This window comes from Colossoma macropomum, unplaced genomic scaffold, assembly GCF_904425465.1.
Source record: "Colossoma macropomum unplaced genomic scaffold, Colossoma_macropomum, whole genome shotgun sequence".
Lineage (NCBI taxonomy): Eukaryota > Metazoa > Chordata > Actinopteri > Characiformes > Serrasalmidae > Colossoma > Colossoma macropomum.
This window is the reverse complement of record NW_023494796.1, coordinates 15,377,063-15,394,905: the sequence shown is the minus strand read 5'-3', so window position 1 is coordinate 15,394,905 and position 17,843 is coordinate 15,377,063. Positions and strand designations below refer to the sequence as shown.

The 17,843-nt window shown below is 38.7% G+C and overlaps 1 protein-coding gene across 1 annotated transcript in view; it reads left to right on the top strand.

Moving 5' to 3' along the window:
• The window catches only part of ndst3 (N-deacetylase/N-sulfotransferase (heparan glucosaminyl) 3), a 193,987-nt gene extending 176,402 nt beyond the window's left edge, over positions 1-17,585 (top strand). Inside the window, exons 12-16 of the mRNA XM_036582931.1 lie at positions 1,582-1,756; positions 7,458-7,628; positions 9,136-9,245; positions 11,872-11,974; positions 15,134-17,585. Of these exons, the coding sequence (XP_036438824.1) occupies positions 1,582-1,756; positions 7,458-7,628; positions 9,136-9,245; positions 11,872-11,974; positions 15,134-15,253 (679 nt within the window). The 3' untranslated portion in view covers positions 15,254-17,585. The remainder of the gene's footprint in view (positions 1-1,581; positions 1,757-7,457; positions 7,629-9,135; positions 9,246-11,871; positions 11,975-15,133) is intronic.
• The last annotated feature ends 258 nt before the right edge of the window (positions 17,586-17,843 follow it).

Sequence of the window (17,843 nt, the reverse complement as noted above, 5' to 3'; positions counted from 1 at the left end):
ATCTCTAAAAATTAAACAGTTACTGTTCAATATTTAACTTTTTTGTTACAGTGCCTTTTAGACAGATATGTGAATTTGAGCTCTGTTCTGATTGGCTGTCCTGTATTGTGCCTTATTCAGAAAAGTAGTTAAAGCTGAAACACTCGTTAAAAATTCAATGTGAACGGGCGGGGCTAAACTGCTGTTGGCCAAATAGGTGGATACATGGAAGTGACAGCACAAAAACAATGAATTCAATGCATGCTGTTTTTGTAGCTTCATTTCCATATATGGACTGTATAGACTGGGGGGAAGTGAACGGTACTTTTTTTTAACGTACAACATCAAATTTATTAACAAAAGTGAGCAAAGTTCAGTTTTCCATGATATGAGTCCTTTAGTTTATGTATTTAATGTCCTGTAATCTGTTAATTTTACCTAACATTCCATTTTGAATGTTTGTGGTGGTCTGGCATGAGTGTTTGCCAGCTGTTTTCAGGCAAAATTGTTAAACATAAAATTTTACTCTTCACTGCTAATGTTTATAAGCCTATGCCTTATTTCACTATTAACTATCAGTTAGTGCTACTATAGCTAACAAGGCTAACTTGGCAACTGTTTTCTTTGCTAAAGCTTCAGCTTCTAGGCTCTTAAGGACACTCTAGGCCAAGAGGCATGTTACCAATTAAACCAGTTAGGTTTTGGGTTCCATTTAAGGATGGCAATTTCTTTTGATTGTGTCTGACAAACCTAAAATCGCTGACACAAACACAGCACTGCGTTTTAGGCATTACTGAATAAGTGCTGTCTAACGAAACAGATATGACAGTAGCTTAATGTAGTCTACTTACTTACATTTACCACATATAACAAATGTGGCCTGAAAGGGGCTAGCTTGAAGTTTATATGCATAGTTTAAATCACAGTCAGTATAAAATTGGTAGCTTACAGCTTTAAAGCTTTTTTTGTTATGATACTAACTACGTAGGCTAACCATTAGCTAACAAACACATTGGCAGGCTATGGCTTAAGCCTACACTCAACAGAAGCAACATGACATTGAAAAAAGTGTCAGATAGCTTAGCACTGTGTCATGTGGCTGAATGTCGTAGTTGTGTTAGTGCTGTAAACTACATTTAGGATGGTTTAAAATCTGCTATATCACTTCATATCAGTGGCTTTGGTGCTACTACTAGGCAAATAAATGTAAATAAAAGAAAGCAGCAAAAGCATTCTTTGAGACTTATTAAGGGACTTAGCAAACAGCAATTTTTTATTTGACAATTATTAGCTACACTTTCATAATCATGACAGCCCTATCTGGAGTTGTGCATCACTAAGGCACATCAGGCACATCACTTCCAGAACAAGTTGTACTCTTGTGTCGTCATGGATACAAGTGTGCAAATTCAGCGTGTTGGTCGGTTAACGGTTATTTGTTTTATTTATGTAAAACTGAATATTTGTTCATTTCTATAGTAATATAGTGAAATTTCATGAATTGCTTTTTAACCAGATTCCACAGTGATGGTGAACCTATGCCTGCATGCACATACCTGTGGAACACTGCTCTACACTGTGTTTGCATGTGTCCTCTTTAAGGTACATGGAGTTTTTCCCCGTGCCATCCAACGTCAGCACAGACTTCCTGTTTGAAAAAAGCGCCAACTACTTCCCCTCAGAGGACACGCCCAAAAGAGCCGCCGCGCTGCTCCCCAAAGCCAAGATTCTCACTCTACTTATCAACCCTTCTGATAGGGCCTACAGCTGGTACCAGGTACATCTCCAACCTATCACAGAAGAAAAATCCATTCTAGTTTAGCACACTGTTCACCAAAACCATTAACAGCCAGCTGGTAACCCTTTTCAACCAGTCTCTTAAAATGAACTATTTACTCATCACTACATCTGTTATAAAAATACCTACAGTGGTGCCACAGTAGACTTGAGAGTGAGATTTTCTGGATTTAAAGTCCTTCTGGTGATGTGTTGAAGGTGGGAGGAACTTTTGAAAAACTACAAGCCCTTTTGGCACAAAATCATGCATGTGAGCTTTTTTTTACCTGTCAAGGTGACTAATCTTGAAGGAAGCCAGGAAGCTAACTTTACTGCTAGGAAGCTGAATATCACATCTATTTTTATTAGCCTCTGCATCAGTGATATATTAGTAGATTTTTTTTTAACACTTTTGAGAGATTTCCAGTGGCTGTATGACATTTGTGCAGTGCATGCCAGGTAATGTACTGAGAGAACATTGATTAATGACTACACAAAAATAATACAGAATCATGCGTTCAGAAACACCTACCTTGTACATCCACTCATTGGCCACTTTATTAGAAACACCTAACTTGTACATTTACTTATTGGCCACTTTATTAGAAACACCTAACTTGTACATTTATTTATTGGCCACCTTATTAGAAACACCTAACTTGTACTTCCACTCACTGGCCACTTTATTAGAAACACTTACCTTGTACATCCACACACTGGCCACTGTATTAGAAACACCTACCTTGTACTTCCACTCACTGGCCAATTTATTAGAAACACACACATTGTTCTTCTCACTGGCCACTTTATTAGAAACACCCACCTTGTACTTCTACTCACTGGCCACTTTATTAGAAACACACACATTGTTCTTCCACTCATGGCCACTTTATTAGAAACACCTACCTTGTTCTTGCACTCACTGGCCACTTTATTAGAAACATACCTTATATATCCACTCATGGCCACTTTACGATCTCCATCATTCTTTTAGCTCCAGTATATATAACATTTACATTTGCTGTAGCTCATCTGTTGATGCAGTTTATCATCTGCCCTCTGCTCCATTCATCACTGACTACTGACGAAGAACTAGGGAATGACGAACACAGGTGCATCAACAAATCAGCTACAGTCTCTAACTATACACCATCAAGGGGGTGTTTCCAATAAAGTGGCCACTGAATGTGATCCATAAGCTGCAGACAGGATCAGTGAGTATGACTGCAATTTGCAGGCCAGCGCTGCTATACGTTAAAGAGAAGCTGGTTAAAGAGGGGATCAATACGGCGAGAAGGGAAAGTCAATGCCACATTAGATTAACATCACCGTGCACACCGTCTTTTAAACCTACTTATTGAGCTCATTCAGCGAGGTCAGGTGTTTGCCTGTGTGCTCATTGCGTCATTTTTGAAGATCGCAGTCGTGGAGTCGGTGGATTTTTAGTGCAAATCAACAGCCATGAGGAGCTTCTCGTAGCTTCTGATGTGTTTGGCATCCTAGTAGGCAGCATGTGCATATTCATACGCCCATGTGTTTGTTTCTTTAGCCTCCAGACTTCAGCATGAGAGAGACAAAGGGAGAGAGTAAATTTAAGAGAAGAAGGGAGAGATGGAATGAATGAAAGAAAGAGAGAGAGAGAGAGAGAGAAAATCTCATCTGCAGCGAGCCTCAGGAGGTCCCAGCGTGTGATTATTACCAACTAAGAGAACATAGAAAAGAGAGAAAGCTTTCGATCCCATTTCCCCTGTTAATATGTGTGTAAGGCTAGTAACCCCATATTCTGCCCTGGCAGGGCCTCTGTACTAAATAGACTCAGTGGCTTTTAGAGCCAGGCCTTCGGTCAAAAGTGTGAAGCCTGTGACAAATATAGTAGCATATATTTTACCTTGTAGCAGTTTCACAGTGACTTTTTCAGCACTGATTAAGCTGCCGCTCATATTCAGTCAGTGAGACTTCCAGAGAGGCTACAGTGACTTTATGTCTCATGAAATTGGTCCTGCCTATTGGAAATCAAAACATGATTGGTTGATTCCTTCTGTCTCTTTCTAATTATGCTAATGGTTAATCTAACGCATTATGACTTCTTTTCAGCTCCTGAAGTCCTAGCCAATAGGAGGGCTTAGCTTTATCTACCTAGATATCACAGAGAAAAACAATTCCTGATTGGCCAATGCCTGATTAGTACTATATTATTTGCAGAGGTTAAATATAAGCATGATTTTATTATATAAAAATGAATTAGAAATTACAGTTGTATTTTAGTTCCCAGAAGCCATTAGGCCTTCTATGAAGGCGTAGAAGACCCTGAGGGTTCCCCTCTGCCAACATGACTCCCACACCTGAATGTTTAACTCACCAGATTGATCAGCACTTGCAGAAATGCCACTGATAAAGCATCTATAATGTCTCCTTAAATATTATATTAACTGTCATCTAGAAGGTTGAAGTCACTCACTATTTTAATTTTTGACTTTTTGTACACAATAATAACTTTTACAGTGTAGATTTAAAGGGGATTTTTTTATTTCTGCCTAATTAAATGCTTGAGATATAAAGAAAGTCATTCAGAGTGCTTGGATGTGGAATGGTGCACTGGTGCATTCTGATTTCTTTACAGTGGTGGTGAAAGGAACCAGAAATCAAACTGTCTACAACAGAAATAAAACCATTTTATTTATGGACCAAAGCAACAATGAATCTGTACGTGTCTACACACATGGATGATCCAAAACATTATGACCACCTGCCTAATATGCTGTTGGTGTTGCCAGAACTGCTCTGTAGGCCGAGGCATGGACTCTACAAAACCTCTGAAGGTGCCCTATGGTATTTGGCACCAAGATATTAACAGCAGGTCCTGTAAGTTGCGAGGTGGAGCTGGACTGTGTTCCAGCACATCTCACAGACGCTTAATCGGATTGAGATCTGGGGAATTTGGAGGCCAGGGCAACACCTTGAACTCTTCGTCATGTTCCTCAAACCATTCTTGTACAATGTGTGCAATGTAGCATGACATATTATCCTTTGGAAAGAGGCCGCTGTCATCAGGGAATAACACTGCCACTACTGTAGGTTGCACGTGTCAGTCTGACCGCCACATTGATGCCCAGACCCAGGATTTCCCAGCAGAGAATGACGGGAACATCACAGTCCCTCCATTGGCATGTCATCTTCTCACAATGCATCCGGGTGCCATCACTTCCTCAGGTAGATGATGCATGTGCACCTGCCTGGGACTCATTGGACCAGGTGACCTTCCTCCATTGTTCAAAGATCCCATTCTGGCGCTTGTCTGCCCACTGTAGGAGCTTTCAGCAGTGGACAGGGGTTAGCACAGGCATTCTTGACTGGTCCGCAGAAATGCAGGCCCTTGTGCAGCAGGGTGTGATGCACTATGTGTTGTGACACCTTCGTCCTGTAACCATCATTAAAGACATCTGTGACTTATGCTACAGTATCTCTTCTGTTGGTTCTGACCAGACAGGATAACCTTCATTGCCCTAATGCAACAGTGAGCACTGGGAGCCCAACACTCTGTTGGCGGTTCATGACCACTGTCAGTAGGTACTCACCGCTCCTGACTGGGAGTACCCCAGAAGCATTGCTGTTTTGTAGATGATCTGACACAGTCAACTGGCTCATAACGACTTGACCCTTGTCAAAGTCACTCAGGCCCATTTCTCTTACAATCAACACAACTATATAAAGTGATTGTTCATCTAATGTCTAATATATTCCAGACCTTGACGTGCCATTGTTGTTATGACATAATCAATTTTATTCACCTCATCTGCGAGTGGTCATAATGTTTTGGCTTATCAGTGTATATAATGTTGGGAGGTTTTCTTTGGGGACTGCTTTGCCTTATAACACCCTGCACCCACCTGACTATAAGTAATATATTTTAATATTTAATGTCTCATCTCAAAACTATCATAAAACAGTGTCTCAGGCATCAGACCATGTATTCATAATCATGTCATGTAATAACTTTCTGTGATGGAGCTTTTGGAGGCATTCAACTTTTCTGACTTCTGGTTCCTATCACTGCCACTGTGAACAGTTCTACTTAATGGAGCATTTCACAGCAAACCATGCTGAATGACTTTGGGACATGTTATTTAATTATGAAGGATTTTTGTTGAAATAGGTGTTTAAATAGAATGCGCTAGACACCAAAATGTATTTTAGATCTGTTGTTTTTTTTATTTTGACATTTAAAGTATTTTGATAACAGCAGGAGTTAATAACTTAATAAATAATATATTATTATGTTCTATTTACAGTCATTTTTCATCAAGTCACCTGCCTTAAAATTTGATCACCACTTCAAATTAAATTTGAGGTGTTCTGGATATGAATTTTACTATCTTATCTTCATTCTTGATGTTTTACAGCTTTCTTAGTTATTTAGAATCATCTGCAGCTCTGTTCTTCAGCTAACATTTCTTCATTCACAAATTCATACTAATTCTGATATTCTGAGAGTATTACTATATATGTATGTATATATATATATATATATATATATATATATATATATATATATATATATATATATATTAGGGGTGCAGGAAAAAAATTATTTTTAGATGCATCGCGATGCAGACGTGGACGATTCTGAATCGATTTACAAATGTCAAAAATCGATTTTCTTAATATTTAATTTATAACGTAATGTTGACGGAACGCAAAGGGCGGAACTTGGAGGTGGGAAAGTGCAGCGCCCAGACAGTCTGTGGCGGCACACGACAAAAACACTACTGGATTAGTGAGAAATCCGACCGGCCCCTCTGCATTAAAAGCCAGGTTAGGTCAGGAGTCACAGCACAAATGATAAGAAGAGCCATTTTGTCCTTTCAACAAAAATCAAACCACCTTGGGAGCCACAACATTTAATGTCCAGCATATCTCAGTGTGTGATAATGTCCTAGTATAGACTAAACAATATAAACAAAAACGCGGACTCACTCTGCTCTGCTTTAAGCTTTAGCCCAGCTATAGCCGCTTTCCTCCCATCTCCGCCAGAAAACCTTTCCTCAGAAGTTGAATAGTTTCTTGTAAAATGTCTTTCAGCTTTCGACTGTTTTACGAGGCTGAAGTCGCTGCTCATTCTCCAGCTTCTTGTTCGAATTTTCCCGTTCCACCTTAAATTCTGACTGAGACGCCGAATGTAATTGCAGCACCATTTAATTAGAAAGAGAAGCGACTACATCTTTGCAACTTGCGATTAAGTCCATTTCGTCTCCAAATGTTCGTCAGTCTTTCTCTTTTCCTTTTTCGTTCGTTTCGCTCGGCAAAACCTCGTTGCTACGTGACCTGCAGTTTATATTTATATAAATATTTATATTTATATGTATATATATTCTATTAAGTATTCTGTTGATACTTAAATATTCTTTTTCGCAAGGGCTGTTCTGAAGTTTTGAGTTTCTGCTGTTTTTTTGACAACTGTCAGCTGACAACTGAAAAGCATAAATGACCGACAATCATATCAGTCAGTAAAGCACTGGAATCTGTTACATTTATGGCTATTAAATAATATTGAACAAAATAACTGGTTAACAGTTTTTTTAGCTCCTTGAAATTGAGATGGTTACAAAATTTTGTATCAGTCAGTTTTGTTCATGTTATGATTATATTGTCATTGAGTTTCAATTGTATTGAGCTGCTAACGCTTTCCCCCGTTACCATGGCAGCACCAGAGGGCTCATGAGGACCAAGTGGCACTGCGCTTCAGTTTCTATGAGGTGATTTCAGCCAATCAGCACGCTCCGGCTGAGCTGCGCTCACTGCAGAACCGCTGCCTTGTCCCTGGCCTCTACGCCACACATCTGGAGAGATGGCTCACCTACTACTCACCCAGCCAGGTACACACTCGCTACGAACAGACTAGACAGCAGGAGCTGATCGAGGGTCCAACGTGGCTCGGCCATTCAGCTATAGGGACAAACATTAGCATAGTTCGCACTGTTTGAGCGTTACGTCATCTGCGCTCATTAGCAGCCCGAAATAAAACCAGTGTAACAGTTACGACAAAAATTATACTTGAGGAATAATTTCAACCAGTATTGTACAAGGCATGGCATAACACATTTTGGTTTTTGCTAATTAATTTGAAAACTATTGAGCAAAATTAAAATTATTAATACAAGGAATGTACACGTCTGCATAACGTAATGAAAATGTAAACATTGTTTTAAGCACCTCCCACTTACATACAATTCAGCCCATAGCTGGGTGAGTGCAAATCCAATAGATGGGGTTAATTGTAACAGACTGAGGCGTTAGCTGTAACAGTAAATTAATTTAAAAGCAATTAAAAGCTTCTGACGCAAGATTTAGTACACGGCTAATGTAACATAGCCTTCTAAAACAGTTGAGACACTAATTTTAAATTCATTTGAGAGAATTCTTGTTGAAAATAAATGTTAAATAGACACAGTCAAATAAGAGCAGTTTTGGTGAATTAAAAGGTGTTTTATAATTATATGCTTTAGTATTTATACATTACCAGTCAGGAAAGTTTGCTACTATATGTATTTTGATTATTCTGGTTGTTATGATCTTTCAGCTCTGTGGCTAAAGGTTGTCATATCATTCTGACCTCCAGTCTTATTTTGGGGGATTTCTCTTGGTTGATGTGATATGCTTAACCCCATAACAGGACAAAGTTTAATAACCTAAGAATAACTCAACTAGTTTGCATTGAAGTCCCTGTGGTTACTGAATAATAAGCCTTACTATGTAAAAAGCCTGGTATTTTAAGGGGTTCATGCTGATAATATCCAGCTGTTTTGTGATGTGTTTTTGTTTGCCTAGCTTGTAACTGAGTCTCATGTAGGTTTAGCAGGCTGAAGGTTCTCCACAAGTAGCATTTGTGTGCATCATTAGAGTGGAGGGGGTTAAATAGCATTTATGGAAACAATTCAGGTTATGTTGTGAGGAGCGTTCATTTCATTAGCTCAGTTGTGGATGATCACATGGAAAAAAAAAGAAGCGCAGGTGTGCTGTGGAGGAGTAGAACCTGAGACTGGGGCACTGTGTTAGAGTGATGAATTACAGCGCCGCCCTCCCTGTTGGCAAAACCATGCCATGCCACTGTATATGACTCAAGTATGCATTAATCAAAGTAAACAGGCTTAGTGAAAAGAGGCTGTGTTGAACATGGCAATTTTGTTTTTGACCATAGAGTAGAGCAGCAAACATTAGCATGATACAACTGAAACTGAAATGACTGTAGTACATTTCTGAGAAAGGTAACTAGGCATGTTTGCTATCAGAACAATCTCCGCTGTATTTATGTACTGCTAAATAATATGTGCTATATCTGCTAAACCAGTAGCTAATCTCTTGTGTATGTGTGTTTGTGTCTAGCTGATGATAATTGATGGTCAGCAGCTGCGGAATGACCCTGCAGCTGTGATGGACGAGGTGCAGAAGTTTCTGGGCGTTTCTCCATACTTCAACTACTCCCAGGCTCTCACGTGAGTACACACACACACACACACACACACACACGTACACACACCTGATAATGATGGATTTGATGTCTTATGAATGATAAATCCAGCGCGCTACCATGGATCATTTGCTCCTCCCCTTCGCCTGTTATTTGCTAGCTCGTTCCCGCTCGTTCACGCTCATTCAACCTGATTGGATGGCTAATAGATTATACGCTTCTATAGCAAATTAGAGGAGTTTGAATATTCTCTAATACAGCTACAAGCCATTAATATTGGACCTGACAAGAGGATTAGCTTCATCAGGAATTTGTAATTAAAACGACTCATTAAGCATTCCTCTCTCTCTCTCTCTCTCTCTCTCTCTCTGCTGTTTAATGAAGAGCTGTTCGGTCGCTCTGTTCTCAAGTGATTTTCAAGTTTTCTATAGCCGATGCAGGAAAACACGTTCATCTCCCAGTATGCAACGTGCCAAAAGCTGCTCAATTTACACTTGTTTCTTCCTCACACACGCACACAGAGGTTTGTTTTTATACCTTGTCAGGATTATGGCATGATAGCAAGCCCCATATGTATTACATATGTGTAAATACCTCTACGTGATAATGTATTATATATGTTTTTCATATATTTTCAACATAGCAACTTTACAGGAGAAGGTAAAAATGTTCTTTTCTTACAATGTAAGTTAATATAAAGAGATTTAATTTCAAGCAGTTTTGGAGCATTTCTGTTGGGCCATTCGTCATGACATTTTCACACAACATAAAGCGCAGCTGGTGTGCTTGAATGACATAGAAAAATAAAAAGAAAAAAATACACATACATATTTATATATATATATATATACATATATGCATGTGTATGTGTAAACATATAACACATATCTAACTTTTTTTATGTGTAGGTACCTATATATCGCTGTTGTCCGAAGAAAAACTCTGTTCATGTCGTTTTTCAGTTTTTGACATAATTTGAAAATGCATGTTGCTCTTTACATTGTGTGTAAATTTCATGATGAATGGACCAAAAGAAACAACCCAAAATGACTTGGAAAAAAGTCTGGTTCCATTGACTTACATTGAAAGTAAAGTATGTTTTTTCCTTCTCCTGTAAAGTTACTATTTTGGAGGCACAAGGTTTTCTTCCGAGAACAGTGATACATACCTTCATACATAAAATACATATAAGACATTTTATTATTATTGATAATCTACAATTATTAAAAATAATGGTTGCTCAATTCCATGTTTTGTGTGAAAATAAGTTCTATAAGGATGTAACATATTGAAAAAAAATAAAATGTGGTCTGTGCAAAAGTTGTGGCACATTTTATATTTTATATTTTAAATGTTAAACTTTGCAAATAAATGGAATCTGTGTCACTAAAATTTCCAGACAAAAATGCCATATTTAAGTGTGTTCTCTGTAGAGGATGTGTTATTTTCACTTAGAAAATCAACAAAACACTCTGGTTCTAGTAGACTTTTGCATAAAACTGTTTATGTAATGCACAAACACAGTACATATATGTAACTATTTATATGTCAGAATAATTTTATATTATATATATTGTCTCTGTCTGAACAAAACCTCTTATTTCCAAAAAAATTTTACAAGAAAAGGACAAAAACAAAGAACCCTATACTACATTAATTAACATTGAATGTAAGTTAATGTAATAAGATTTTATTCAGTCATTTTTGGACAATTTCTATGGGTCCAAACATCATGTAATTTCAACACAATTTCAAGAGCAGCTGGGGTTATCAAATTATGCAAAAAAAATGAAAAACAGTTTATACGATTTGTAACTACCTATGTGTAATCATATTAGTAGTAATATTAGACGTTTTGTAAGCCTCACAGTAAACCTTAACATCAGAAGCCAAAAGGAAATGGTTTTACCCTTTCAGCTTTTAGAAATGAAATATTCATCTTTTGTGAAAAAAAAAATAAACTTCACAAAATGATGATCATCTTGTATGTTTTTTCTTTCGTTTTCCTACAAAGTCAGGACAATTTGTTCTGAAAAATGTACAAAAACAAACAAAAATGCACACACAGTCACACACACTATTATAATGATGATTTCACTTAAAGACTCGGGGGTAGAGGGTGGGTTCCACATTTGGAGCTTCTCATGTGGGTCCAGGAGTAGTGTGAGACTAATAGGACGTCTGGGAGGGAAAGGAGGAAAAAAGAGCATATAATTGAAAGTGAGGCTGTGTGTGCGTGTGAGAGAGAGTGTGTGTTGGCAGGCATGATTCCTCTTCCTCTGGGTGTGTTTGCTGTAGTTTAGGTCAAATATTCTTGTGTGATCTGTGTTTTTCAGCTTAGCCAGTGGACTAATTAACACCCCCGCCTACACATCCAAACACATCTACCCCCACACTCACACACTGCTGAGAGAGCTGCGAGTGCTTATCAAACCAAAGCATGTCTCCTCTGACAGCCAGACAAGGTTACAGCTGACATCTGTCAGCCTGAGATGTGAGCGTGTGAGTGTGTGTTGAGTGCATGTGTTGCTGAGTTTTCCATGTGGGGCGGATTTACTTCTTGGAGGCTGTCAAGAAGAAATGAGACAAGATGATTGAGTTCTCATCCCTTGTATCTCTCTCTCTCTCTCTCTCTCTCTCTCCTCCTTCAGGTTTGATCCTCAGAAGGGCTTTTGGTGTCAGTTGCTGGACGGAGGCAGAACCAAGTGTTTGGGTAAAAGTAAAGGCCGCAGATACCCCCCGATGGACGCAGAGGTACATTACAGTGCAGAATATTCACAGAAACCTCAGCAGCACCACAGAGTTCTTATTCTTTGCTGTTATTCAAGATGGTTGCTAAGGTTTTGCTAGGCCATTACTAGGATGTCCCAGGTGGTTGCTAAGGTTTTGCTAGGCCATTACTAGGGTGTCCCAGGTGGTTGCTAAGGTTTTGCTAGGCCATTGCTAGGGTCTCTCAGGTGGTTGCTAAGGTTTTGCTAGGCCATTGTTAAGGTGTCTCAGGTGGTTGCTAAGGTTTTGCTTGACCATTGCTAGGGTCTCCCAGGTGGTTGCTAAGGTTTTGCTAGGCCATTGCTAGGGTGTCCCAGGTGGTTGCTAATATGTGTATCTATACAAGTGCTGGTACGTGAGTCTGTAATGTCTGTGAGGCTCAGTGCATGAGATGTCCTTTGTAACATCAGGTTAGATTTTAAGGTTCTCAATGTTCCACCATTGATTTCCTATGAGGATAAAATAATGTTTGAACAAATGCTGTATGAAAACCACACTAACGATCTGTCCCAAAAACACAAGTGCACTATTTCTGTATAGACGCTACGATCTCCCAAAGTTTCATGGTTCTAGCTCGACCGCTGCAACCTGTGAAAACATTACAAAAAGTGGAGCGTAATAGAACAAAGAGTCTCAAGTTGCTTTGTCTGTATTGGTATCGGCCACTTGATTTTGATATCGGTCGAGCCCTAGTTCAGACACAATAGTTGGGCCACAACAGATACAAATGAATGGTGAAATAAAGGTTCTGTTTTGCAGACTACAATAAATAAAGTGGTAAAATTAGGACAGCAGTTGGTAATTAGAAATTTGAACGTTTTCTTTATTACATATGAGTTACTTATTAATACTTATTTATACTTAACATTGATATTCAGAATTATGCATAAATTAGTGAAAATTATTAATTATGTTGGGAAGATTTTTAACAATAAGGTCACAGTTGTGTCCCTACGGCTTATTTACAGATTCTTAAATTCTTAACAAACTACCTGATTAATTTTAGTTGTTTATCAGCAGTGTTAGAGTTAGGATCATCTCTATCGTGTCTTATTATCCTGCAGTGGTCTTACATTTTACCCTATTTTACCTTTTTCAGCTTCTGTCAGCACAGAAAAGGCATTTCAGCTCCCTGCACATTGTCTGTAGGGACTGCATGCAGACGTTATGTAATAATTAAATAAATATTTAGAGTCCAACAACTACAAAATAAATCTTATAGTACGCTTCTAAGTAATTAAGTGGTTTGTTAGCTTTTTCTCCATGCTCTTACTTACTCCAAGCTCTGAAGTGCTACCATAATTTAGAAATCACTGAGCTCTTAGATACTGCTAGATCATCTAAATTAGATCATTATTAGGTAGAGCAGAAAATAAATATATTTCAGACAAACTCAAAATATTAGGAGAATCTATTCTATTAGAATTTAATTATTCTTTTACTTCAATAAATCTGTTTGATATCTATATATGAGACAGATAAGAAGTATTAGTATGAAGTTATGTGTTGTGCAGGGACATATAGGTTTGTATTGATTTATTTTCTCATATATCATTCCCTATATTCCACTCCTCCAGAGGACACAGTGGAGGAGCACTGAACTAAATCACACATGGCTCTCCGACACTTCCGCCGGTGCCTTAGCAACCAAAGTACTGTTGCACAGACCAGCTTCTGGCATTTACCATAAATGTGGCTATGTTAACATAAGCCGTCCACGCTCCAGCTCCATCTGGAGCCATTTTAATGAAACGGTTTTGCACTTGCACTGAAACTGGCACTGCTTTCTTTCTGCATTTTTGAGCTAAAGCAGCATCCATACACACAGCAACTATACACTGTAAATCACTGCACTTTTATTGTTCTGTACTGAACTGAACAACCTTTTAAAAGTTTGGAATCACCGTTTAATAAATTGGAATTGTTGTTTTCACCCAAAGAATAAATTTACAATAACATAAACAGAGATGAAAATGATTTTGAAATCACTAGAAATTACAGAATGTTATATAGAATGTATGTATATAGAATACACTGTATTACTTTTTTATTGTCTGGTTCGCAATGCTGCAGCCTACATTGTGTATATGTGCAAGTGACAAGTGATTATGTATGGGTTAGTGTTTATTGAGGCTGTTAATGGATTACTGTCTTCTGTTATAATGTATAAGAGTGTCTGTTGAGTTTGTTTAAGGACTAATATCTCCTATTATAGTGTATAGGAGTGTTTACTGATGAATATCTTCTATTATGGTGTATAGGATGATTTATAGAAGACGCTTATTGACTATTATTTTGTGTTACAATATATAGGAGGGTTTGGTGAGTTTGTTCATGGATCAAGATCTCCTATTATAGTGTATAGAAGTGTTTATTGAGGTTTATGGCCTAAAATATCCTAGGATAGTGTACAGGCATGTTTTTCGAGGTTGTTTATGGACTATATCTCTTATTATAGTGTACATGAGCGTTTATTAAGGTTAATTATGCTCTGATATCTCAAAAAAACTCAAACTATACCTCAAAGCTATACCGTCAATGCTTTAAAAATTACTGACTTCACTCTCACAGTTCTGTGTGTGTGTGTGTGGACACAGTAGCAGTGATGTAAGGCCCATCTGTCCATTCCTCTCTGTCATTTTTCTTCATTTTGCTCTCATCCTTCTTTCGTTTCTCTCTCCCTCATTTGTTGCTGTCTCAGATGCAGATTCCCACATGACAAGCAGCCCACACACACACACACACACACACACACCAAACTTTCATAACACAATGTAGCTACTTCTCTGTATAAGTACACTCACTGGCCATTTTATTATGAACACCCACCTCATACTTCCACTCACTGGCCATTTTATTAGAAACACCCACCTCATACTTCCACTCCCTGGCCATTTTATTAGAAACACCTTGTAGCCGCACCTTGCTAGTGTAGAGTTATACTATATATGAGACTTTAGCTCTGATCTGTTTGTTTAGCCATCCTCTAGTCTTTGATCAGCGGTCAGTATCTGACCTGAGAACCACTCTTGGCTGAATATTTTTGGGTGATGGTTAAAATCTAATAATAACGCTGTGTATCAGTTTCTAGACAAATGCTTATTCTCTCTCTCTCTCTCTCTCTCTCTCTCTCTCTCTCCGCAGTCTCGTGCGTTTCTCTCTCGCTTCTACAGAGATCATAACATCGAGCTGTCAAAGCTTCTCCACAGGCTGGGTCAGCCTCTCCCTGCGTGGCTCCGCGAGGAACTCCAGAAAGTCAGGTAGCGCTAACCACACGCCTCGACCCTTCCTGCTGCTTCGGGGGTCAGAGGTCAAGGGATCGTGACCGCAAAGGACTCCGAGCACCTGGACAGAGCACACCTGGATGCTGAAGGGGGTGGAGAATGAAAACAAATCCACCAATCAGCACGGATGCTGGCCTGTAAGCCCTCGAACGGGCGTGCAACGTTGCCACGACAGCATGGACACGGGAGCGTATTCGGAGTGACTGCATCAAACCTCAAACATCAGAACAGCTTCACACACAAACACACACACACACACACACTACACACACACACTACTCCACCTGTCCTCCTTCATCCTCCATGCCGAGTATTCAGATTCTCCTGAAGGCCTCATGTAGCTGGATCAGGTGATCAGGAGATACAGGATTAGGGCTTGAATTAAAGTGATAGTTCAGTGACAAATCTAATTTTCACAGTTCACCCAGAATGTAATGATCAGCTCATGATATGTTTGGTGTCTGAAGTTTCCTTCTTTAGTTTTGCGCTGGAGCTACAAGGCTAATGTAGCTAAAAAGTAATGGAAACTTTTGTGTATGAATTGGCATTATGCAAACTTTACATATTTACATATCAGCCTTGAAGAAACGTCGTTCCGTTTACTGTTTAAACTCGCTGTAAAATGTGAGCATGCAAGCAACATCCCACCAAAACCCTATACTAAATATACTCTAAATATACTGCAGCATTTTTCACCCTTGAGTCGCAACTATTTTGGAAAAATAATGGTTCGCTGGCTGCATGAGCGACTTCTGATTTAAAACTGATGTTAGCAGAGACGTTAACGCTTTCAAATGAAAGAGAAAGGAGCTGCTACTGTGCCACATGAGGCAACAAGAAATTTTTGCATATTCAACACCCTATAAGATTATAATTTCACCTAAGAAGACTTAAACTAAAGCTTTCAGTTCAGACTGTGAAGGGAAGTGATTTCAGTGCAGAACATGAAAATAACTTGTAGCCAAATCATCATATCAGCCAATCAGATTTGACCACAATCAATATTACCCACACTATAAAACGGTCATTTGGAAAAAAATAGGCTAAAAACAAAACGTCAGTCCAGAATGTCACATCATGCTGACAAGAAAATGAAATGATTTAACTGTAGTATTAATTGACATAGCATCTTATCTATGAAAACACAAACAGCAGATCAGACTCTGTGATGACTGATAATAATCAGGTCTGATCAGATCAGGGGTCGGAAAATGAATGGTGACCTCCCTAACTACACTGCAAGATGATGCCTAAAGTTGAAAACTGAATTATCTTGTGTATTAGACTAATCCAAAACACTTGGCCAACCAAAATATCCACGTGACAGCGGTCCTGTGGTCAAAACTGACCGCTGATAAAGAACTAGAGGACAGCGGAGCTGATAAATGTGTGTATGAATTAATCTCAAAGCGTAGTTTTTTTTCAACCAATAGGTTTGAATAAAATAGATATGTAATACATGTCTTCTTATGCTGTGAAAAAGACGTTGTCATGTTGATCATTAGCCTCGAAACTCCAGTATAAAACTAAAGAAGTAGACTTCAGACACCAAACACGTCTTGGCTGATTGTCTACGTTTAGGATAAGGAGAAAACTGTGTGCATTAGATTTTTGGTCAAACTCTTGCTGTGGACTCTAGCTCTTCAGGACTAGGGTCAGTCATAATGTGAAGTTTTTATAGCCGCTGCTGAAAGACGTCATTACCGCTCCATGCTCATCCTCATCGAGCACCAACTGCGACGTTTAAAAGAATTACTTTATTGTTTTCATTTTTCCTCCTGAGAACCTGCAGTTTATTTTCTCTCGCACTGACCATTACTCAAGTTCTAGATTTGCACTCATACATGAACTCTTTACCAAACAACTGGTCAAGAACAGGGATGGCACTGCAAAGGAAACGCACAGTCAGGCTGGACGCTGATTGCGACGAGTCGTCGATAAGCTGCTAGTTGATGGAGTGATGTCACTGACCGTCCTAATCAATACTGTTAAAAGGACTTGAATGAACACGCGAATGAAGCAAAATCAATTTATTCTGAATTAACAGTGAATTAAACAGCTCGCTGCAGATCAAATCCTGAGAACAGTGTGTCTGTGGGTGAGTGAGCGCGCGAGTGGGTGTGTGCTTGTCTAGGTTAGCTATAGCCATGCTCATTTGGCAGGAGCTGATTGGTTCTTTGTGTGAATTTTATCCTTTTTATTTTTCTTATTTGAGAACGTTTGCCTCATTTCCAAGAGAAAGTGCTTTGGAAAGATGTACATAACTATAAATATATAAATATATATTAAACACTGGAAATATGTTTTAGTAACCATGCAACTAGCTCTTTATTTGTGTCTGTGTGGGTTTGTGTGTGTGTGTGTGTGTGTGTGTGTGTGTGTGTGGTCATCATTCAGGTAAGTAGCTGGCAGCCCTGGCCATATTACATATTTTGTTGATTTTTTAAATGAAAAGAAAAGGACTTCAGCTTTCACAGTTTTTTTTTAGAATCATCTACAGCTCTGTTCATCATTTTGGACACTTCTAACTTGCATAATTTAGTAATAATAATAATAATAAGAAGAAAATA